This window comes from Furipterus horrens, unplaced genomic scaffold, assembly GCF_987537825.1.
Source record: "Furipterus horrens unplaced genomic scaffold, mFurHor1.1.pri manual_scaffold_13, whole genome shotgun sequence".
NCBI lineage: Eukaryota > Metazoa > Chordata > Mammalia > Chiroptera > Furipteridae > Furipterus > Furipterus horrens.
This window is the reverse complement of record NW_028327183.1, coordinates 44500545-44526463: the sequence shown is the minus strand read 5'-3', so window position 1 is coordinate 44526463 and position 25919 is coordinate 44500545. Positions and strand designations below refer to the sequence as shown.

The window sequence follows — 25919 nt, the reverse complement described above, 5'->3', positions numbered from 1 at the left end:
CTCTGGGGAGACTAATATTAGTTTATTAAAGACAATTTCTAGTTCTATTTATTTTTACACTAAACGATGTGTTCATGTTAGGAAAAAAACATTTAGTTGTGGTGTGGGCTCAGTTTTATTTTGGATTGAGTCTTCCTTGTCAAGGACACAGGGAAATAGCTAGGTGATAATATATGGTCACGATGATCATCAACCATGAACTAATGGGAGCATGCTGAAAATGCTCAGTATCATTTGACAATTGAATAACTTGGCATTGTACTAACTTTTGGGTAAAATTAGTCTGTTTTAAAGTGACCTGATCTGTCATTAGTGTGTGTGTTCATGCATTTAAGTGGCTTCTTTTGTCTCTAGTCACGCCAGTGGGCTCCTTTGGCAACCATAATCACTGGGGTTTTCTTGTGCTCATTGCTGTAGTTCCTATAAATTGATTCATACTCTCCACAAGAAGATCATGGACACTCAGTTCTTTCTGACATTAGACCAATTTCAATCAGAGAAGAGGGAAGACATTTGTGCAGAGACCAAAAGGCCAAAGGAAGTGATAGTCCCACTAATTGTTCTGGTGGCCTTCTTTGAATCGGAAAGCATCCCTTTGAATATCTAATCATTTTGCTCTCAGTTCTATATCCCACAGCAAACGAAGTCAACTCCTGTTTTCCTCATTATGACTCTTCAAATATGGGCATTCCCTCACCAGGTAACTCTTCACTTCTCACCTCCAAGCTAAACACTCAGTTACTGAGCAAATGAAATATCTCAAAGAACCTTCCCCATTACCACTTGCTCTATTGCAAAACAGGACTCGCTAGCAGGGGCTCACAGGATAAAAGCAGCAACGAGCTCAGGTGAAAGTCGCCGTGAGCTCCTCAGCTTGGCTCACGAGCCCCTGACCTGGCTTCAGGGAACTGCTCTGGCCGCCTTTGCTTCCCCTTCTCCAGCCAAACTGAACTGAGCTCACCAGGGTGACTCATCGGTGCCAACTGTGCTAACCCTCTCCCCAGGTTCCCTCTCTTGCTTTCTATCCACATGTCTGTTGACAAACTGCTCTTCATCCATCAAAACCCAGCTCTTGGCATCTTGTCTTCCATGAAGCCTCCCCAGACCTTTACTCATCTAGATAACTGGTCACCTCCTCCCTCCAGCTGCCCGACACCACGGGCACTTCTGTGTCATGCTTGTCCAATTGCACGGTCATCTTTCCCATTGGATGAAATGCTCCTTGGGGAAAAGGACCACGTGTCATTCCATTTCTAGCCGCGGCCTGCACCAAACAGGTGCTCAGTGAACAGTGGTTGAATTTAGTTCTCTCCCTCCTCCAAGCTGATCTGTATTTAAGATCTAATTGCACGTGGTTTCTTGTTTTCAATGAAGTACAAGAGTTGCACCACATGTATGTGGGAGCGATTACAAAATCCGATCAGCCTGGGAATCTCTGACGCACACTTGGAGTTTATTTGCAGGCTGAGCGATGAGAACTGAATTTGAAACCCCTGGAGAAAATTGGAACACACGAGACTATACTGAATAACCGTCGGTTGAGGATTGGGGGTGGGCGGTGGCAGGCACAGATGTCCCTGCAGACCTGAGAGTCACCGCCACTCATTGCACTTCCTTCCATCCCTTCCTTAGTTACCTTCGTCAAGATCATGCAGCCCATGGTGCTGCTGAGTGACATCTTCACCTGGCGTTGTCCCTGCACCTGAAGTGTCTTCAGTGCAGTGAGTGATACTCTAAGGCACAGAGTGGAGGGTGTGGGCGTGACTTTGGGGTTACTCTCTAGATTTCTGAAACTTGGCATTCTCCCTTGAAAATTTCTGGCCAGCTGCTTGCACATCACATAATAACTGCCTTGAGTACGGCCATAATTTTAGAAAATGTATGAGGTATGGGATGAAGATGAGGGAGGAAAATGGTTCCTACTTATCATTACATTGTCCCTCCAAATGCCTGCTTGGAAAAAAAAATCCACCCGATGCAAGGAACCGTGGCAATACTTAGAACATTGAGAATCACTGTGAGTTATTGCCTAGAAATTGCTAACCATTTCTTTCTAAGTTATATATTTAAAAAATAAGAAGAAGAAAAAAGCTTTCGACTTCTAAAACTCCAGAAACAGCTGGCTGTTAGTTATATGTCACAATATTCTCACTAGTGTCTGCGAACATAGTTAGCTTTGTTTTCTGCTTGTTTCTTACAAATTTTAAGGGCCATCCGTCGAAGCGTCTAATAATCTTAACGCTGTCATATTTACACTTGAGGTCTTATTAGCCTCCTCTTAGCTATGCCCACCGATGAGTAACCTGCCTTGGATTTACCCAGATAGTGCTGGGTGCGGATTCCAGGCACAGTGAGATGGGAGGGCTTGGTGTCGGCCTCCCAGGGGCAGAGGGGTTACGAAAGAGGGCACTTTATCTGTCTGAGGGGCCCCCAGGTGTGCAAGCTATTGTTTGAAATCACAAGGGGCCTTGGGACTTTTCTGAAAGGAATCATGTAAGCGGACGTTACTGTTTCCCACTGCGGACAGTCAGAAATAGAAAGGTGCTCCATCGCCTCTACATTGTGAGTAAAACAAGTGGGTGCATTCTCATTGCGTTCGAGCGATATTCCCTTTATAAAACCTCCTATTTCAAGTTGCTGTTTGGACTCGACATCCACATTTCAGTTTGTTTAAAATTATTTTCATTTTGTTGACATTCACCTGTAGGCTTTTCACTCGGTCCTATCTTCTCACCTGCAATATATCTCTTAAGGAGCAGTTGGAATAAAAAAATGTTAAATGTTAATGATTTCTTTCCTAACTGCAATTTTGTCAGCTCCATTTTGTATATATATGATCATGAAGCAATTTGCATGAAATTTACACCCTTTCAAATTTTGAAAATTGCCTTGTTGAAAAAGAATCTCTGCACTTCTCAATACCACACTGATTAATCACAGTTATAGAGTAGACATAACATTTTTATTAAACTCTCAGTGAGCAGGAAAATTAGCACTTCCTGCAATAACGATACTAATTTCATTAGTGAACGTTTTCATTTATAAAGTGCCTTTTCCTTACCTTGAACCTTTTATCCTTTTCTTATTGACCAAAGAGAGGGCCTATCTTTGGGAGCTGGTAATAAACCATATTCGTAATATGATGTGACCTCATTGACAAGCTACAGCTTCTAGCTGATCATCCTGCTTGATCATAAATATCCATACCTCCTGTCATATGGTGCTCTTTGAGCTTCCTCTTTGAATTTCAAATACGAGAAGAGATGGTTTCCATCCTTAAGAGCTTGCGATGGGATGGTTATTGGTGAGATTAAAACTCAAACAGTCAGGTGCATTAAAGATAAGGAAAATGCATCTTTGTGTTGATTTATCTTCATATAACTTTCCCATTGGATGCTTACAATAAAGGGGAAGCAGGTGAGCATGCAGGGAAGACCTGTGGCCCCATTTGCCTTCCTAGAAATTGAACTGTGTAGCAAGCTCAGGTGGAGAGAGAAGCAATTGGATGAGGGATCTGGTGTCCACGTGTCTTATTTACATGGAAACTCCCATAGAAATCTGCAGTTCTGCCACATGGTGGTAGATGAGCTAATGCTGCAATTGTTTGTTTACCACCTTGCTACTAGATGTCCGGTGCTAAGACACATGGGTGACCTTCCCGACAAACCGGAGTTTGCCTCCCCTCACAGAGTTCACGTTCCAGTGGGGGAACTGGGCAAGAAACAAGGAAATGAGTGGATAACTTGTATTCCCACAGTGACATGTGAGGGGCAGCAAGCAGACATGGCGCTGTGCCAGACAGGATGGCCAGGGAGCGCTGCTCCTGAAGCGATGGCCAGGTGACACCGAAGTTCAGGCTTCACAGGTGAGAAGGAGCCAGCAATGGAAGGAGCCAGAGGAAAAGTGTGCCAGGAAGAAGGAACTGAGCGTGAAAAGGCCCTTGTCCAGGCGCACTTTACGTGCTGTTGAAGAGAGAGCATTGACCGTGAGAGGACGCTTGTCCATGTGCCCTGTGACTTTTAAATTTTAAATTGAGGCCTGTGTTTGACATGAAATATTGATCCTTTCTTTGGGTCTAAGGGGCTTGGGAAGACTGTATATATTCAAAGTAGAAGATAAATAAATGTACATTTCTGAACACCCAATAGGGGAGGAAGGGGCTGCTTCTAGGTGTTAGGAACTCAGGTAATCTTGTATGTGTGTGTGTGTGTTATTGTGTCAATTATACAGCTTTTTTATGTGCCTGTTAGAGCTTAGAAAGGTAAATGACTTGTCCATGGTCAAAATAGATTTCCATATTAAAGGGGGGAAATAAACAGGGGTATAATCATAGAGTGATATTCTAGAGAGCAGTAAACATACATCAATTACCATAACCTGAATCAACATAGAAACAGCCTAAAAACATAGTGTGGAATTTAAACAGCAGTTACGCAGAGGCTGTTCACAGTGTGATTTAACTTGAAGCTCAGAATGTAGGCAAAACTAAACAAATCTTTTGAAGATATAAGGATACGGGCTAAAACTATGAAGAAAAGCGAGTGAATGAAACACAAAATACGAAAAAACAAAAGCCAAGCGTCTGACCTCTAATTCAGCTTTAAGATGCCAGAGCATTTTAAAATTTTCAATTATTATGCCATGTGCATACATAAGAGTTCACATAAGTAATTTATGTATATTTTAAATAATGATAAATAAAATGACTACCTAGCTACCTATCACTCCACTTGAGAGAAAAAACTTCCCAGCACTTCTCCTGTGTGCCTCTGCTCAGACATCGGTCTCCTTCTCACCACGCCCACCCCACCCTGCACCCGGGGAGACACTGGGCCTCAGCGTGTGCTTTCGAACCCAGGAGAGGCCTGGTAAAGATGGCGTTGTAGGCAGGTGCATTTGGTGGGACGGATTGGCGTGTTGGAGAAATTAGTCACGGGGTGGCGGGCAGTATCACTCCCATTTTTTCCTCAGGCAAGATCTCACCTGAGACTAGTTCTGCCCTTGGAGGGGAGGGCCTGGCAGCACTTAAAACTGTTGTTTGTTTGCTTGCTTTTCAGATGAGAGTTGTTAGACCCTTGAAGATTAGGGTCTTTCCAATACTACTGATCATAATAGGTGTGTAGGACATGTTTGTTTAGAGGGCAGTGGACTGTGACAGGCTTGTCTTCACAATGTCACGTGTCCTGAGGACATGGTATCAATCCTATACTTTATAAAATCACTGAGAAGTGCTCAGAAAACGAAGAACATTTCTGCACGGAGACCCAGATGGTCTGATTTCAGCCCATCCAAATAGCCTGTGATATCAGCTTCAGACCGGGGCCTTTGATTTTCTCCATGACTTCCCTTAAGCCCAGCATTTGACAAATATTTGCTAAGCACCTACCATGTGCTTGCCACTATTATAGATCATGATGCCCTTTTAAAAGCCTGACCTGAATAATGGAGAGCATACTGATAAAGTCACTGCCTGGTCTTGATTATTTTTAACACCATGAAGAAAAACTTCATTAAATCAAATCACGATAGCGCCATTTACTTTTAACCCCACCTGGTGAGGTTTTCAATGTGCGACGCCTCTCTATACTCCCAGCTGGAAAATGCCTAGATAAGTACAGCAAGGGACATTTTTAAGCATGTAAAAAAATCAATTTTCATAAGGTTACATCTTTTTACCTCTTTATATAAAGCATGCTATATTAAAAGAGAGATTAAATTTTACTTGGTGGAGTAAAATGCAAACACAAAATTATTTTTTTCATTTTTCACAGCATGCACTGGATTATTATTTATTTATGAGGCTTTTTAAATCTAGAATATATGGAAGTCTTTTCTTGAAGCACAATATAATATTGAATTGGGAATGTTGTCTGACAGTTTCCATCCTGTAGCTGCATAGACTGATTCTCCTATATGAATTTTTAAAAGAAACTTCAATATACTCTGCATTTGAAAGGGAAGAAGTAATCACCATGATCTTGAGGAATCTTTTAAACAGCCTCCATTCGAATCCTTCTATGTTTCACCAACTTCTCTGCAACAAATAATGCTTCCTTGGTTTTCCAGAACTCACAAAATGTCCAGTTTTCTTTCTTTTGCCCAAAATGTACACCGAACAATTAAAGTTCTTCTCCAACAGACATTGGCATCAGTTCAGGATAGAGCCATGAGGTGATTTCCGTTCCTTCCTTTGCACGTGTTCCTTGCTTGGAGGCCTTGGGCTGGGGCCTGAAAGGAGCCTAGTATCCTTCATTCTCCGAAAGGCAGATGTCTTGCCTTTTCAGTCCCTTTAAATGCATATGGTGAAGCTGCATGACCATGAGGTCAGGGACCACGTGAGAATGCGGGCTCGGGCACCTCGGTTCTTTCTCATGCATCCTTCCAAGCTTTGCCTGTCTGTGCCTCCCTGCACACACTCCCAGCAGCTCCTGTTTCCATGATTTGACCACCATTGCTTTCCATCCCATTTCTTCTCTGTGCGATCGCTGCATAACAGACCAGCCCAAACGGACTTATTGGTCACGTCACATAATAAGGTTATGTCCGATAGGTTAATTCTTGGTACCAGAAATCCTTATAAACAAATATGGGCACCTGATTTTTTTTAAAAGTCACTTTAGAGCAAAAAGGGTAGGTAGTTACTATTATTATTTTTTCAGTTAGTCAAATTAGTCAAAATCATACCTATTTTTTGTCAGATTGGCAAAAACAATTTTTTTCTGGTATGCCACTGAATTTTGGTAATTAGCTTATGTGTGCTATGAGATGAAAAAGGTTGAAAATCACTGCTTTAATGTATTTAAAACTAATAAAATTTTACTGGTTGATCATTTAAAATCAAGGTTAGAAATAAATTTGATGACTCATCTGGAAAAATAAAATTGGTCAGTTATTAAAACTATTCTTGACCTTTCAATTAGCATATCAAGTTATATCAGACCAAATATAACAGCTTTGGGCTGTAGTTAAACAACTTATTTTTAACAGGAAGTTATTGACCACAAGGTTCTCTCTCACATTAAAAGTTTTGTAATATATTTAGAATGTTCAATTTATTCAATTTATTAGGAAATCAAAAGGAACATAGAGTTCTAAACATCATTCTGACAGTTTTGTTTGCCCTTATTTATATTAAAAGTATTTCAAAACCTTTGATTTGATACCGAAAATCAGTAACATAAGTCACCTTCTTTGTTCTAGGATAAACAGAACGCATGCTTTTTGCAGTTCCCTTGATCAATGAGAAAATGCCTTATAGCAAAACCACACGGAGAGAATGTAGCTGTAGGTGGTCCCCTGAGAGACTTTTTGATTGGAGCTGGAAGTTTGGTATTGAAAGAAGAGGGAGACAGACAGGTTGTTTGAAAAAAAAATTCCCATTAGACCAAGTGCTTATGTTGGAGCTGTGCTACAATGTTTTTCATGTAGAAAGTGCAACTTTATCAGTTTTAAAGGTTAAAGGCTATTCATTGCATGCTTATAATAATGTATTTCTACTTTGAAATTTTTGTATATATTGCATTGCACTTCATTAGCCAGTGGACCAGAAATTTCATTTATTCACATTCTGCTTGTTAGTCCATTTTTTTCCCTAGAATTTTATTCTGGAAATACATTATTATAAAATTTATCTTTTATCTTAAAGTCAGTGCAACTGCAGCACATTTTCTTCAGCTAAATACACTTGTCAAGTTCATAGACAGCAAAAGGAGAGAGATAAGCTTGATGATTTGACTTACAATTATTGTGATATATGTACCATGTTAATGTTGATATTCTTTTCTTAGGAATTCTAATATCATTAGATGAGTAATCTTGACATTTGCTTTGCTAATCATGGGCTGCTTAAACTTCTGTATATATTCAAGTTTCTGTGCCATTTGGTTAAAATTCTCATTATATGTCATGAATAGGTGCTTAATTTTGAATACCTCAGCAGTTTGCTTTGAAGTTTTCCTTGCAGCCAAACTGTTATGATACTCAATATTTCGACCTCTCTTTCCTTAAATTAAAAAGCAAGCAACAAAGTAGAAATATTTAGTGTTTCCCTGAAAGAGGGGAAGCAGAGTTAATTGTTTTAAGAAGATTCTAATTGAAGATTTAAAGTGCCATGGTCTTTTGAAGATTGGCTTGGTCCTGGCGCTGCTTTGTGGCAGTGGAGCCCCAGATGCCTGGCCAGGCATCCCTTACCGACATCTGGAACCAGTTGCAATACATCACTGTCAAAACCGCTTTCTATACGTATCTGCATTTACACATTAGTTACCCACGCAGCACTCATCAAAAAAGCTGAACAATCTTGACATGGTGTCCCTTGTGGAACTGCAAAGGTGAACCGAAGTTGGGAGGCAGTGTCTCGCGTCACTGTCTGCTGAGCTCTTACAACAGGAAGCCTGATTAAAAGTGAAAGGAAAAATTTATCAGTTGTTTCGGCTCTGTAGACTTCAGTGTAATTTTTTATTTACAAAAGGGATTTTTTGGTATTATGTAAAGTAGGTATGAGCACCAAACTGATTTTATTTGTTTGGAAACAAGGAGAATATTTCTAGTTCTTCGTGGAAAAAAGATTGCTTTGTATATTTCTTAGATTTTCTACTATCTAGATAATTTCTTTTATGTATCATTTTAGGAAAAATTTAAATTTAAAAATAGAACCATGAATGATAGAAGAAATATCGATAACACTGTCACTTAAATTTAATTTAAGAATAGTATAAATTTTGAAACAGTTAATTTTTGCTGTTATATTGGTGAAGTAATGTTTTTGCTCATTAATTTTTTAAAAGCTGATTAATAGAAAAGGACATGTAGATATTTATAGATGTTTTGTATTATGCATTTATCTGTGTTTTTGAAGAAATAAGAATTTTGACAAAAAAACAAACATTGGCTCTTCACTTAAAGAACTATTCAAGAATCTTTGCCATCACATCTTCTACAATAATAGTACTACTGGTAGTAATGATGACAATGGTGGACACTTATTAGAAACATCCTGTCTGCTTTATATGGATTATCTCATTCAAACTTAATAAATGACAGTACTCTTTCCCCTATTTGATGGAAGGAAAACTATGCTTAAAGTTAAATGACTCACCCAAATTCACAGTCAATAACTGGGAGAGCTAGGATCCAATTCCCTAGCAGTCTTTTTCTAGAGCTCATACTGTTTTTTCTTTATTTTTGTTTTTTATTTGTTATTTTGTATGTTTTACTTTTTAAAGATTTTCAAACATAAAAAAAGTAGAGTGTACAGTGAACTCTTACATAACCACCAACCAGATTTAACCACCATTAATATTTTATACTTGTCTCATATCTCCTCCCATAGCCTTTTTTTCCTGCGAGACGGCTTTAAAGCAAATTCCAAACACCACATTATTTCATCCCTAAATATTAAAGTCTGCTTTTTAAAAAGATAGTTTCTTCCTTACATAAACCATAGTGCCAGTATCAAACCTCACAAAATTAATAAGCTCTTCAGTTAATAAGACTTTATCTTAATATCATCTAATATCTATTCAGACTTCCTGATTGTCTAATCTAAATGTCTTTTTACAGTCTTTGTACAGTCGGGTTGTTTGAATTGGGATCCAAAAGTGTCCATTCACTGTATTGGATTGTTACAACTCTTAACTGTCTTTTAAACTGGAGCGGAGAGACTCCCTCACCTCCCAACTCCCTCATGAGCCACCAGCACTTTTCCACACATTACTGGCTTGTTAAAGAAATCAGTATGGTTATCCTGTAGAATACCTCACATTCTGGATTTTGCTGAGTACTTCCTTGTGGCATTATTTCATTTATGCTTGTGTTCTCTGAAATGGAAATTAGATCTGAAGATTTGATTAGATTTATATTGTAGCATGGCAGCCATACAGTTTCGTTGTCTTACTTTTTGTAATGCTAAGATTGATTTCAGTAGTGCCAGCCTACTCCTTTCGTTGTCAAATTCCTTATTCATCATCCTTGTACTTAGTGGTTTTACATCCATGGGTGATCAGTGCTTGAATTACTGAGTTTTTTAGGGGTTGAAAATGGTAATTTTCAATTATGTTATTCCTTCTTCATTTATTACCCAAAACTCTTTAGAAGAGTTTTAGTTGATCCACTAGGGTTATTTGGTTATCCTGAAGTACAGTTCATACTAGAAAAGCAGTATAAAATGCTTAGTTCTTTCCCTTTAATTATCAATTTCAAGAATAATAAGGTAGTGCCTAAGTATTCTCTGGTAGTGTATAAATTTTGATTTCTTCCTCCCTCCCTCCCTTCCTCCTTCTCTCTCTCCTCCCTCCCTCCTTTCCTCCCTCCCTCCTTTCCTTCCTTCCTTCCTTCCTTCCTTCCTTCCTTCCTTCCTTCCTTCCTTCCTTCCTTCCTTCCTTCCTTTCTTGTAGTTATTGTAAAGCTTTGGCTTTTTGTATGTGCAGTTGCAGGCATTATACGTTTTGATATTGGAATTGTCCCACATTTGTCCAGTGAGATCTCCTTCTAGTTGGCTCCTGTGTCTTTTTGACAAGACTCCATTATTAGCTTTTATAGCTTCTTACTTTCTGGTATAACAAAATATGCTAGACTCATCTTGCATTGTATATTCTTAGCATTAGATGTAGAATCTGCCGTTTCTCCAAAGAGCCATGGATCTTTTTATTGAAGAATGATATATAAAGTCCACAATATGGGTGCTTAGTGCTGTTGGGTTGTTCGCATTTAGGAAAACAGAGGGAAGTTAGCTCATATTGATAATTCTAATTCAGATTTAAGATTACAGGATTTTTATTTAATGTTTTTGATCTTATATTTGTCCCTCTTTTTTTTAATGTTAAAAATTGGATACATAATTATGTATTTTCTTTGTCCTGTGTTATATCTATAATGGTTTCAAAATAACAGACTGTTAAATGAAGTTAAGGTCTTTGCAGTTTTGGGGGGGAAGGTCCTCAGATTATATCTCCCTGTGGATGTATAAACCACTGTGTTCTGTGGTCAGATTGCTAGGCAGTTATTTCATTTAATGAGTCTTCAGTTTTTAAGATTGTTTTCCCCTATGGCTTGGAGCCTATATGACTCCTTCCAGTTTCAGTAATTGTTCTCAGCATTACTTGCCTAGGATCCCACATAGTGTTGATCCTTTTCTTTGATGGGATGATTTTGTGCTGGTGAGTTCTGGGTTTCATGGCTATCCCTTGTGTATTTCTCTTTGCCATCACAACTTGATGCTTTTGGATGTTTCTGGCCACACCTATCTATATTCTAGAATTTAGAGGGATTCCTTGTCAGCTACTTTTGTGGAAGAAGTCATGTGTGGTTTCTTGTTTTCTGATTGATGTGTCTAGTTATGTTGATGAAATTTGCTGAGATTTAAAAAAAATGTATACTGCTATGTTTTTATTTCTGAAAATTCCAGTATCTGTAATCTTAACCACTGTATGGCATCGCCTCTGTGATGTTCTAGCCTGAAACTTGGCTTAAGAAAGATTTCTTTTGAGCTTTATGCTTTGGTGCTGATTATTGAGGTATGATTAGGAGGAAAGGCAAAGAGGGAGAAGATATTTACAGCACTAAGTTCCTGCAGTAAGCCATGAATATGCTGGTGATGAAAAATATATAACATTTTCTTGGTGAATCCTTGTAATAGCCCCATAAATTTGTATTATCCTAATTTTATAGGTTAGAAAACTGAGAATTAGCAAAGCTAAGTAACTTGCCTAAGGTTACATGGCCAAGTGACAAGGCTGGATTCAAACTGATGTATATCTGGCTCCCAAGCCTGTGCCCTTCCTGTTTATACTGTACTTACTTTCTAGGAACTTTCTGTAACATGGCTGTCAAAGGCAGCCTGCAGAGACCTTAAACCAAAAAGTTTTAGGTTGTGGGTGTAAGACATAAATCAACCTTGTCAACTCAGGTTAATGCTCTTAAAACTCTTGTACTGATCATAAGATATCTGTAAAGAGTCTTAAACTGTTTTGTAAAATACTAGCTTAAAACGTTGAGAATGATATTTAAAAGGTATCTGAACCTTGATTCTTTATTAAAGATGAAGGAATTTGAGCATGTGTAACCATAAAATATATTTGGCTTTCAGATTTCTAGGAAAGTGTCAAGACGGTATTGCATAACAGAATGCAGTTCTGCCCGCTTTCTAATGCCTCATCAGTGTGACAATCCAAACTGAAAACTGACTTGTCCTGAGCTTCTCGCCAGTCTGAGCAGAACGCCAAGGAGCAGTGTTAGGCCTGCTGATAGGTAGTGTGTGGAGATCTGGTTCTACATTTGCTACAGATGCACTTTACTGAAAGAGTTTTGGACAAAAGAGAATCAGGGAAATGTTTTTCAGTTCTAGATCAGCCTCTTTTTAGAGAAGGAAAGGAAAATTAAATTGAATTATTTATAAATAATATTTTTGAGGCAGTAGAATATTTTAAAACTTCAAGAAAGCATTTTTCGCCTTCTTTTCCTCCCTCTATTCTTTTTTTCCCGTTTCCATGCATCAGTTCCAGTAAAGTAGTAGTGATGTATCCATTTCTCAGGTGTCAGGCATCAGAATCCAGTTTTTATTTTGTCCAGTTTAACTTTCTTAAAAAATAACATCTCTATTGAGATATAATTCAGATACTGTACCATCCACCCACTTAAAGTGGACAATTCAGTTCATTTTTAACATATTCACAGAATTGTGTAACCATCACGATAATCAATTTTAGCACATTCTCATTACCTCCCCCGAAAGTCTCATACCTATTTCTTCCCAATTCCTCTTTCCCCTCGAGTCCCAGGTAACCACTAATCTACTTTCTGTCTCTATAGGTTTGCCTAGTCTTGATATTTCAAATCAATGCAATAATACAATATGTGGTCTTGTGTGATTGGCTTAGCATTATTTTTTCAAGGTTCTTTAATGTTGCAGAATTTATCAATATTTCACTTCTTTCTTTTTTTAATCTTCACCCAAGGATGTGTTCATTGTTGAGAGAGAGAGACAGACAGACAGAGAGACAGAGACAGAGAGACATCAAAGACGTGGGAGAGAAACATAGATCAATTCTTCCCATAGGCTCCCTGACTGGAGATTGAACCATAGCCTATGTATGTGCCCTGACAGGAAATTGAACTCGCAACCTTTGGTGCATGGTATGATGCTTGAACCAACTGAGCCTTCCATTCAGGGCTCATTTCTTTTTATTGCAGAATAATTATCCATTGAATAAATGTTTTATTTATCCATTAATCACTTTTTTGTCTATTATAAGTAATGCTACTATGAATATTCATATACAAGTTTTTGTGTGGACATACACTTCCATTTTTCTTGGGTTATATACACTATGGAGTGGAATTGCTGCATCATGTGGTAACTCTATTTTTTAACCTTTGAGGAACTCCCAGGCTTCTTTCCAGGTCGCTGCACCATTTTATATTCCCATCTGCAGTATATAAGGATTCTAATTTCAGTTTAACTTTTCACAATGTCATAATCAGGTAAATACTGCTTGCTTTTTCTGAGCCAGAGATTCTTCTGGGTACTGAAAATATAGCAGTGAACACGACTGACAAGTATACTGCCCTCAAAGACCATACAGTTAAATGCAGAGAGACAGATAATAGGTCAAACAGAATAAATTCAGAGCATGATAAATGTTAGGAAGGATTATCTGGGGTAGGAGGAGACTTTAGAATGAGTAATCTGGGGGGGTTTGTATGAGAGGAAAATATATCAACTGAGACTTAGAAATGTAGCTGGAGAGGGAACAAGGAAAGCAAAAACCCCATGAGCGTCACCATTCAACATGTTTTTAGGGTGATGATTGCTGATATGATAGTGCCTAAGGCTTATAATGGAGCAATTAAAAAAATTTTTTTCTGTGAACTATTTATATCCTTTGCCCAATTTTCTGTTAGGTTTGTTTTTATTACCAATTTATAGCAGTTCTGTGTATTTTGGATTCTAATCCAGTAAAATATAGACAAAAGATATAAAAAAACAATTAATGGAAAAGGCTATACAAATAATTCTCAAACATGCAAAACAAAATTGCCCAACCTTACTCAAAATAAAATAAAGAATAACAAGGTGTTTGTATTTGGGGTTAGAAAAGTGACTTAAAAATGTTGTGCTTTTTGTCTTTTGAACTAAGTGACCTTCTATTAAAAATGTTAAAATGAAAACATGCTTTAAAGGAATCTAGATTGGTAATAATTAAATTTAGTAAAGGGCCATGTTGAACTATTCTGCAGTTAATTTTTCCAAACAGTAAAGGTCTCAAGAATGTTCCTAGTGGCCCTTGCTGGATGGCTCAGTTGGAGCACCATCCTGTACACCAAAGGTCGCAGGTTTGATTTCTGGCCAGGGCACATACCTGGGCTGCGGGTTTGATCCCTAGTTGAGGAGTGTGCAGGAGGCACTCAATTGAAGTGAACATTGATGTCTCTCCCTGCGAACCCCCGCCCTCTCTCTGCCTCTCTCTTTCTCTCTCAAAGCAATGAAAAAATGTCCTCAGGTAAGGACAAAAAAAAAAAAAAAAAAAGAAAAGAAGAATCAAGAAGAAAGGTGATATATAAAGAGAAGTGAGAGAAGTGTACTCATTTGGAATAGCTGTCACTTAAATAAGTCTATAGATTGAGTAAATTAATGTCCTTTTCATGGCAGTTCAATTAGAACGAAGTTTAAAAGGAAGAGAAAGGATAAAGAAATAACTTTGTAATAAAAATACTTTGTCTTTGCCTTTCACCCCCTAACACATGGAACCTACTTCACATTTAACTTCACTGAGATTGAATGTGATGAGAGTTCTTGAGAAATACTAGATGCTTGACAAATGCTAATTTTATTCATATAATTCTTTATCTGTCTTGTCAAAGGCTAAAATGAGAAATAATTGTTGAGAAACAGGATTTAAGGAAGGAAAGGATTCAGAGTAGAAGTAAGCATTGGTTATCAGGTGGCTAGATTGTAAAGTTCATTCGTGTTGGATGAACAGATGTAACTTCTTACACAATAAAAGTGAGTAGGATTTAACACGAGCAGACAGAGAGAGAAAAAAGATTTGAGAAGGTTAAAAGCCTGGAAATCAGAGAGACGAGATCAGTCCTACTGACTGATAGGAGAGTGAAGGAAGATGTTTTGGACGATTGTTCAAGTACTTGTACCGTATGGACAAGGAATGAAAGGCTGAGAAAAGAATAAGAGAAAGTGATGTGATTCTCAAACATTCTAAGATTGTCTTTTTAGTGATCTTCCTGTTTATAGAATTGAGATAATGAACTCCTGACATCTCATACATATATACTCTCTTTTGAAGCGTTTTGCTCCCTTAAAATTCTAAATGTAAAGCAACAGGCTTAAGAGACCAATACAATGTTCTTCTCTGTCCATCTTGTGATGCCCATCTCTGGGCTACAGGGAGTACTCTGGACAGTGGGCCATTCAGATGCCTCTTTGTAAATATGGGTATCATCAGAGGGATTGTTTTTATGCTTTTTGTGTTCACAGACCTGTCCTTTGGCTTTTTATCTTAAACAGTAAAGAAAATAGGATAAATGTAATTTGTCTAATATTGTGGTGGTATTTAAAATGTCTTCCAGAAAATTTTTCTGTATATAGAAACAATTTTGGAATAAAGAAATAATTTTCCCATGTTGGAGTTCTCTTTTAAAGCACTGGAAATATGTCTATTTTGTTTTAGGCGCCACTTACAATGCCATTATTTAATAGTGTTCTGATGATATGCAAAAATGCTATCCTCTTTATTTTGGCTTTTTGGCAGTTATTTCTTATAGGCAATGTGTAACAATAGGTAACGTTCTTTTCCTAGCCGTTTCTGCTTGGCTTTTATGTTCGTACTTACATATGCTTTAGGCATTTATTAGTAACTATGAACACACATTCATCCCTTAGCAATAGCTAAACTTGTGAGTAAAATTTTCTTGTTTCCTTTAAAGAATTGCTCATTTTTCTTTCCTAACTCATTGATCTTCTTGCTGCATTGACTATAATTTTATACCAGTAGTGTATGGTATCTCTCTATATGAGGGAAATTTTTATTTGAAAAATGTTGGTTTGAAAATATGCTATGTGGCCTTTTGGGATGTTATATATATGTACGGGGCAAAGGGCAAAGACTGGAAATATTTATATTACAAGGCTATTTCTTCTTTACTCTTTCTTTTGAATCTCATTTAATTGAATTGCCACAGAAAGAATATTGTAGAGGGAGTCAAAGTTTCAATAAAAAAATATACCTCTCTTGGGGAATTACTTGCTCATTTGATTTTAAGTTGTTTGCCCCTATAGCGCCTCAGTTTCTGGTTTCTGTTGATCAAACTAACCCAATCACTATATAGCATCTAAACTGTATTATTAGTTAGAAATTTATTATATTATTATTTATTAATATTTATTAGGACTCCCTATGTGCTAGGAATTGTGATAGGCTCTTTACATGCATCAACTGTGATTTGTTTGATTATTCCTGTTTTTCAGGTGAGGAAACTTAAAGACCTAGGGAAGTTTAATAAATTGCCCAAGATCACCTAGCTGTTAAGTAGTAGGGTTTGGACTTGTTCCCAAGTTCTAGTTAAATTTTTAAATTTAATTTCATTTTATTTTGATTTATTGACTTGAGAGAGAGAAAAACATCACTTTGTTGTTCCACTTATTTACGCATTCATTGGTTTTTTTCTTGTATGTGCCCTGACCTGGGATCGAACCTGCAACTTTTATGTATTGGCCAATGCTCTTAACGAACTGAGCTAGCTGGCCAGGACCATAAATTTTAAGTTAGGTGAGTACATATAGTTAAATTTATTCTCATTGCTTAAAGCTCAAATACTTTGTGGCAGTGTTTTAAAAATCAGACTTGGCTAATGCTTTGTTTTGTGGGGATAGAAGTGTTGTCGATTATTCCTCTGTTAGCGTTAATCTAGCGCCCCCTGGGTACTGTGATTCTTGCCTTGGATCTGTGCGATGGTAGGCTCCAGAGAAACGCATGGCTGGATTTTTATGTACGTAGCTGTTCCAGCAGGACGTTGATCACCACTCTGCTTTTTCTCCTCTTTGCTCTTTCATCCCTAGAGTGCTGTCTTACCTCAGCTTGTTCAGTGACAGAGAAGAAGGAAAGGAGTGAAGTCTCTGGAGTGTAGCTCTACTGTTGTATGACTTGTTTTGGTCTTGAGCTCACCCACCTGCCTGCCGACCCTTCCAATGAGCCCCTCGTTAGAAAAACCTGGTTATTTCCCATGGCACTCTCCAAACTTATTTTCTCCTGTCCGTTATTTTTAAACCTCTACTATGAGCAAGCGACTGTTTAGGTTCTGCGGACACGTTGTGTAAAAGGCAAAGTCCCTGTCTTCCTACAGAATCATAGAGGTCAAGGCTTGTGCTTCCCAAATGTCTACCGCACCTGCGCGCCATCAGCTCTATTTGCTCAACACTTTTCTTTAAATGTGCTCACTCTCTCGTTTAAATTTACTTTTTTATTTTTCAATTACAGTTGATATTCAATATTATTTTATATTCATTTTAGGTGTACAGCATGGTGATCAGACATTTATATAATTTACAAACTGATTCCCCCACCCCTGTAAATGTGTTCCCTCTTTTTCACTTGAATACATTTATTTTATAATTTTTAAAATATTTTATTTTTTATTTTATTTTTTATTTTTAGAGAGAGGGGAAGGGAGAGAGAAAGAGAGGGTGAGAAACATCAATGTGTGGCTGCCTCTCGTGTGTCCCCAGCTGGGGACCTGGCCCACAACCCAGGCACGTGCCCTGACTGGGAATTGAACCCGCAGCCCTTTGGTTCACAGGCTGGTGCTCAATCCACTGAGCCACACCAGCCAGGGCTTGAATACATTTATTTTAAAAGAATAGTTAACATCAGCTCTGTAATTCACTACTGCTTGACGTGAATAGGAAGTGCAAATAAAAATAAATACTATAAAAACAAAATCCTGTTATAAAATTCTACCGGACACTGTTGTCCGAATAAGGCTTTGAGGCTGAGCCTGCCCTCTTCATTGTTAAAAGGAGAGATTAGGAGCATCAGAGGCACCGTGGAGAAAGGCCAGCGTTACACGGCAGCTTTATAACCAGGAGGGCTGGAAAAGGACATGGCTTTTCAGTCTGTGTTTCAGAATGGTTTAATGTGTGTCCCTACATAATCGAAGGCGACCCCGTGACCCACCAAATGTATCCTGTGCGGCACCGGTGGGGCGCACGCCCAGAAACGACATAGCTTGGTCGCCTTCTCTGTTTATGAAACTGTGCCCCGACGCTGTCGGTGCGAACGGGACCTGGACGCGTCCTCAGGAAGCTGGGTGCTAGGACTGCACACGCCGCCTTCAGACCTCTTGCAAGAGCCAAGCCAAGACTGGTGCTTGGCTCCTGCATCGTGACTAGCGCCCCCGTGTTCTGTCCCTCTGTTCTCCAGATACCAAGGCTCCGTGCGTCTTCCCCTTCACCTACAAGGGGTCTGCTTACTTCTCTTGCACCCGAAGCAGCAGCTTCTCGCCGTGGTGCGCAACCAGAGCCGTGTATGACGGGCGCTGGAAGCCGTGCTCCGTGGAAGGTGAGTGGAGCGCACTGGCCCGTCGGCACGTTTGTGGAAATGACGGATTGCAAAGGAGAATGTGCGAGTGTGCGTAATGGGATTTTCCCAGAGAAATTGTAATAATGCGTGTGTGCAGAGAAATGCTCTGGGAAGCCGAACACTGAAGGTTAACAATGGGCACTAATGTTCACGTGATAGTGTTTAAAATGGTGCTTTCTGGCCCTGGCCGGTGTGGCTCAGTTGGTTGGAGTGTCCTCTCCTACACCAAAAGGTTGTGGGTTCGATTCCCAGTCAGGGAGAAAATGGGGGCAACCGATCAATGTTTCTCTCTCTCTGTCTCTCTCTCTGTCTCCTTTGCCCTCTTTCTAAAAGCAATGAAAAAAATGTCCTTGGCTGAGAATTTAAAAAACAAACAAACAAACAAACAAACAAAAAACCGGTATTCTCTGAATGGAGGGATTTAAAACCCAGTCAACCAGAGAGAGCCATTGTATTCTTTGTCTCTTTCTTAATTTTCTAAATTAATAAGGAAAAAAGAGCCATAGCTGGTGTGGCTAGTGGATTGGGTGCTGGCCTGTGAATAAAAAGGCCGTGGGTTTGATTCCCAGTCAGGGCACGTGCCTGTGTTGTGGGCCAGGTCCCCAGTTGGGGGCGTGCGTGAGGCAACCAACTGATGTATCTCTCCCTCTCTTTCTCCCTCCCTTTCTCTCTCTCTAAAAATGGATAAATAAAATCTTCTAAAAAAAGAAAAGAAAAGCCCGCATACATGGAAAAAACACAAAACCAAACCTGGAAGCAATACCACCACTGTTAAAACTTTCATTCTAGTTCCAATAATGCAAATATGGATGGACTGGTTGAAGCTGAATTTCAAAATTAGAAATAGACATTTTCTTTTTTTTAATTCTGGGGTGGGGGAAGGTCCCCAAACATTCTTAAGACACACAAAAGGGGGCAAAACTCTGCCTAACATGGATATGCAGACACAACCAGGGACTGGAGGTACTTATTTCCACTATATCACTGTTCTGAGCAACTTAAAGAATTCAACAACCTGCTTCTAATTGGCCCCTTTCAGCCAAACCATGTGCGGCTCCTGTGTAGATGAAGGCTTGGCCTTGAATCTCCTTTCTCGGCTCTGGCCTCTGAATCTGTTCGGCTGCTTGGACTCATAACGGACAGCTTTCTCACCACCTCTAAACAGCATTAACATCTCAGCCTTGCACCACAGAAGAGGGGAGGTGGTATTCCCAGGGCATTCCCAAATAACGCCCCCTGAGTGCTGTGCAGAGCCTTCTTGCACACTGGCAGGCTTCCTCAATAAGGATGAGGTGCCAGCACTGCTCCAACCAGGAGCGTAGGTGTCACCCTGGTTCTTCTTCTCCTCCAACCCCACGTCTAATCCACCAACTAGCCTGTTAGCACTGCCTTCAAAATAGATCCCATCGTCAGCTTCTTCCAATCTCTCCAGGTTCTGCCCTTCCCCAAACCACCATCGACTCTGCTCAAAAAGCTTGCGAACTAGTTGCGCCAAATTCCCTTCACCTCCCTCCAATCTATTCCCCATCGGCCAAAGCCACCTTTTTAGACTGTGAAGTAGGCAGTGCTCCTGCCTGCTCATGCCCACCCCACCCCCCATGCCTCACCATCACACTTAGGAGAATACAGTATTCCCTCACTTACCTCGGGTATTACATTCTAGACCCCCCGCGACAGGTGAAAATCCATGAAGCAGGAACCTTACACTTATTTTAGTATTTATATATATTTTAAGGCTTTATAAACCCTTCCCACACTTATAAACCATTCCCAGTCCCTTATGAATCTTTCTCATTCCCTTATTAACCTTTTCCGCACTTTTATAGACACTATTTATGTTCTTAAACACATTCTACAGTCTTAAACCTACGTAACTTTGACAACATATGTATATAGCACTGCAAAATCCCGTAATATAGCGAACAAATCTGTGATAAATAATTAAATATAATATTTTCAAAAATCCCGCGATACAGTGAGGCCGCAATAAGTGAACTGCGACATAGAGAGGGACTACTGTACCCCTACCCCCAAATGCCAAAGCAATCATGAGAAAGAAAAACAAAGCTGGAGGCATCACACTTCCTGGTTTCAAACTACATTACAAAGCTATGGTCATCAAAACAGTCTGGTACTGGCATAAAAACAGACACATAGGCCAATGGAACAGAGTAGAGAGCCCAGAAATAAACTCACGCATTTATGGTCAACTAATTTATGACAAAGAGCCAAGAAGTTACAATGGGGAGAACAGAGTCCCTCAATAAGTGGTGTTGGGAAAACTGGACAGCCACATGCAGAAATCAAAATAAAAAGATGAAAAGAAAAAAGGAAATGCAGATAAGAACCTGGACCCCATACCTTATACCATACGCCAAAATCAATTCAAAACTTTTCAAAACTTAAATGTCAGACCTGAAATCATAAAACTCCCAGAAGAAAACCCAGAGGGTAAGCTCCTAGACACTGGTCTTGGAAATGATGTTTTGGGTTTGACACCCACAGCAGAGGCAGCAAAAGCAAGAGGGGTTACATTAAACTACAAAGCTTCCCCACTGCCAAGGACACCATCGACAAAATGAAAAGACAATGTATGGAATGGGAAAAGCCACTTGCGAATCATATGCCTGAGAAGGGGTTAGGATCCAAAGATATAAAGAACTCATACATCTCAACAGGCAGGAAAAAGACAGAATGAAACCCCCTCACCTTGGTTTGCTTTACATGACCTTGTCCTTCTCTGTCCTCATCTTCTTCCTCTCCCATCCTTGCCTGCAGACCTCCAGCTCTGGTGGTTGTCATGCTTCTGGAATATTCCTTCTCACCTTTTAAATCTTTTCACTTTTATTCCCTCTACCTGGAGGTCGTTCCCCCAGATTTTTGCATGGCTGGCTCCCTTCTCAAATGCCACCCACTCCTTCCCCCTGTGACAGCCCCTCCATCACTCCCAAACGACCTTATTGTGTGTGAGGAAATCCACGCACTGTAAACATAACATCAGAAACTCTGTTGCACTACGTTTATGGCGGGAAATTCAGTCTGTTTTACGGACATCGCAGCGCCCACATGTTAACTTTACCACGTTTGACATTTTCCCGTGATCTCAACATTTTTTTGTGTATTAACATCTTGACTTCATCTGTTGGTCATAAACCATTAAAAAGCTTCTGTCTTGACTTTATTTCCACAGATCTTTTGGTGATGATAACAGATTAGTTTTTTTAAGACACTGAGTTTGTTCAACAGGTAGGGGGAGCCATGGGTTGAGATTGGAAACTCTATCGGAGGTTTGTTTGTTTTTTTAAAACTTCACCCAAGGACACCTTTTCACTGCCTCCAGAGAGAGGAAGAGAGAGAAAGAGAGAGACGGACAGACAGACATCGATGCAAGAGAGAAGCATTGATTGGTTGCCTCCCATTCGCTCAGATGAGGATCAAACCCACAACCCAGGCATGTGGCCTGACTCGGAAATGAACCCACAACGCTTCAGTTTCAGGACAACACTCCAACCAACCAAGCCACACTGGCCAGGGCCAATTGGGGAAGGTTTGAAAGCATATGGGGCAGGCTTCCTCTTCCAAATGCTTGATGAAACGAATGTTGTCAAATGCATGTATAAAACCTGATGTTTGTCCTGTGCTTTGGTGGTTGATGATTGATTGATTGATCGGTGATTGATGGACTGTCCTGCGCACGAACAGAGAGTCAAACCGCTCATGGACTGCTTTTCCATACAGATTACCCACGATGCGTGTTCCCCTTCATCTACCGAGGCAGGTCCTATCACAGCTGCATCACGGAGGGCAGCTTCTTTGGGAAGCTCTGGTGCGCAGTCACCTCCAGCTTCGATGAGAAGCAGCAGTGGAAATACTGTGAAGTCAACGGTAAGGCCTCGGAGCCGGGACGGGGTTCGTGGTGGGCAGGCAGGTGGCAAGTGGTGACCCTCGCGGGGGCGTGGGGGCAAGGCAGAGGGCAGAGCACCAGGGGAAATGCTTCTAGGGACCGAGGGTCTCCTCAGAGAATCCACCATGACAGCCACAGGGAACAGGGACGTCTTGAGGCCGTGGTCTCCTGCATCCCCCATGCCAGCGTGGAAAACCAATTGTCCTGAGAACCACAACCATAGGCAGGAGTCCTGATATTGGTTTTCAAGTATTTCTGTTTCCAGACTGGCAACAACCAGAGTCGCCTGGTGCCAAACGCTACCTGCATCTCAATGAAGTTTAACATCTCATCTTTTTTTAAAAGACATTTACTTCTTTATTTTCAGAGAGAGGAGAAGGGAGGGAGAAAGAGAGGGAGAGAAATACCAATGTGTGAGAGGAACATTAACCAGCTGGGGACCTGGCCCACAACTCAGGCATGTGTCCTGACAGGGAATTGAACCAGCGACCTTTCAGTTTGCAGGCTGGCACTCAATTCACTGAGCCACACCAGCCAGGGCAACATCTAATCTTAATTCTGCACCTCCGCTTAACTTACTGACGGCCTCCATTCATTCCAGTGCCCCCTCCGTCCTAGGCTGTGGCCCAGGAGCTCTGTCCACACCAACCCACTGCACCTTTCCGGGGCAGCTCTGTGAGGTGCTAGCTTGCCCCTGGTCAGTGAATGGTCCCAGCAAAATGAAATCCTGCCCAAGGTCACACTCCTAGGTGATGTCAGAGTTAGAATTTGAATTCAAAGCCCATAAGGATCCAAGGCCCACATTTTCTCGCTACTTTCCCTCCAGAGAAATGAAAACGCATGCTAGGTACTATTCATGAGCACACTTATTCCTGTATAGAGTCCTAATTACCTTCTTCCCTTAGCACTCAGGGAATCCTAACCTCGTATAAAGCCTCATTTTATCCCAGCCAGGGTCCTCCAGAGCTTGTGTCCTTAACACTGAACCAGCCTCATCCTTATATCTCCCACTCTGTCCTCTCTCTTAACCTAATTTCTCATTCAAGATGAACTTCGTCTCCATTTCCACTCTTTTTTTAAAAAAGAATTTATTTATTTATAGAGAGAGGGGAAGGGAGGGAGAAACATCAATGTGTGGTTGCCTCTCACACAACCCCAACTGGGGACCTGGCCCACAACCCAGGCCTGTGTCCTGACTGGGAATCAAACCGGTGACCCTTTGGTTTGCAGACCGGTGCTCAATCCACTGAGCCACACCAGCTCTATTTCTATCCACATACCCATCACTTTAGATCTTTTCAAATCCTAAACCAAATAAGATATCAATTTTATGATAGTATCACAACACTGTGTACAGTTCTAAATCCTCCTCAAACCTTATTGTAAGTTAACTCTCACTTTAATATCTAAATTAGAATATGCTTAAATCACCAAACAGATGCCCAGGAATAGGTCCTGGCAGGAAAGGTCTGGCCTCTTCCATGGCATTAGGAAAGTTATTTCATCTCTTAGTTTGTTCCCTGCAAAATCAGGACACGAAGGCTGACTTCAAATGGTTATTTTTTGTAAAGATTAGAGTTCATTTTCCTAAAAGACCCGTCATGGTGTTGCGAACATACAATGTGCCTAAGAAATATGAGTTTTCCACCTTGCCTATCATTTGAGTCAGTAGTCAAAAAGCAGGCTTTCAGCCCTGGCTTGTGGCTCAGTGGACTGAGCAATGGCCTGAGAATCAAAGGGTTGCCGGTCCTCAGTTGGAGGCGTGTGAGAGGCAACCACACATTGATGTTTCTCTCCCTTTCTTTCTCCCTCCCTTACCTTCTCTCTAAAAATAAATAAAATCTAAAAAAAAAAAAGTGAGCCTCCTGCTGTTGCCATTACCAGCTGTGTGGCCTTGGGCACATCAGGTAATAAAAATAATAGTGGTTATGATAGAGTGAACTTTTAGCCAGCATTAGCTGTGCGCCAGGCATTGTTCCAAGCACTTCACATGCAGTGACTCATTCATCTGCCACAACAACCCCTAGGAGATTTTTTTTTCAATCCGACCAGTGGCCCCACTTTAGAGATGCAGAAACTGAGGCTCGAAGATGTTGAGTGGTTAAGTGGTAGAACTGGGATTTGATTCCAGCGAGCCCGAGGTTCAGAAATCTTGCTCTTAATCACTAGACGGTTCTGCCTCTAAACCCCAGTCGTCTTAGTCTAATTCTGGCTTCCCCCAGAACCCCACCAAAGCAGCCTGCTAATTATGCTGGGATTATTGCTACATTTCCGGGTCCTGCTAGCATCTTGGAGGGAGGAGAGCAAAGTCGGGATGTGAATGAGGTTTGTGGGTTCTTCATTATGGGAATGTGATCAAGATGGGGTGTGGATAATAATATAATAGTTTAGAGTTGGTGGTGGTAAGGTGATGTTTCTGAGAAGGATACAAGTGTCTTGAACAGTACATAGTCTTAAAAAATGTTTTTAATCCTCACCTGAGGCCATGTTTTTATTGATATTTAGAGAGAGGAAGGGAGAGAGAGAGAAAGAAACATCGATGTGAGAGAGAAACATTGATTGGTTGCCTCCTGTACACACTCCCACCAGGGATCAAACTTGCAACCTAAGTGTGTGCCCTGACCAGGAATTGAATCCGCAACCCTTTGGGACATGGGACGATGCTCCCAACAAACTGAGCCACCAGGCCAGGGCTAAAACATTTTTTTAAATTTATTTTTCAATTCCAGTTAAAGAGTACATCATCTTTTGATGCAATCTATTGAAAAGTTGAAAGGCCTGATGTTTATTTCAATAGTTTTTTCCGAAAGTTCCTGGGATGAACAATCAAGTTATTTGCGATTTTTATCTTCCCGGACAAGAATTTCCTAGAGTAGTAGGGTGTTGATGAAGCCCAGGGGAACAGTAAAGCCTTGTTACTGTAGACAGTAAACTGAGTGGGGGTCAATAGTTTGGGTTCTCACCATCGGTCAAGTGAAAATAATGGCACCCCAAGGAGTTGTTCGCGAGCGTTCGATATTCTACTTCCCTTCACGAGACAGCGCGGCCCGCAGCTGGCGCGCCGTGAACGGAAGCCCTTTCCTCGTCTCTTCTCGCCCGGTAACCTTTGCACGGTCATTTTCAGAGTACGGGGGAAACTCCTTCAGCAGGCCCTGCATCTTCCCCTCCATCTACAGAAACAGTGTCATCTCTGAGTGCATCGAGGATGAAAACAACAAGCTCTGGTGCCCAACCACAGAGAACATGGATGAGGATGGGAAGTGGAGTCTCTGCGCCGACACCCGTAATCTGGGGGCGGGGCCTGGGCGGGTGTGGGCGGGGCCTGGGCGGGTGTGGGCGGGCCCCTTCATTCATTCACTCCACCAAGGCCCACTCGGGGCCGCTGGGAGCCAGGCACTGTGCCTGGCTCTGGGGATACGTGCTGT

General features: G+C 40.7%; 1 protein-coding gene across 1 annotated transcript in view; it reads left to right on the top strand.

The window, feature by feature from the left end:
- Positions 1–25919, top strand: part of ELSPBP1 (epididymal sperm binding protein 1) — a 223699-nt gene that overhangs the window by 194416 nt on the left and 3364 nt on the right. Inside the window, exons 2-4 of the mRNA XM_090260584.1 lie at positions 18432–18569; positions 22329–22475; positions 25619–25777. Coding sequence (XP_090116710.1) covers positions 18432–18569; positions 22329–22475; positions 25619–25777 — 444 coding nt within the window. The remainder of the gene's footprint in view (positions 1–18431; positions 18570–22328; positions 22476–25618; positions 25778–25919) is intronic.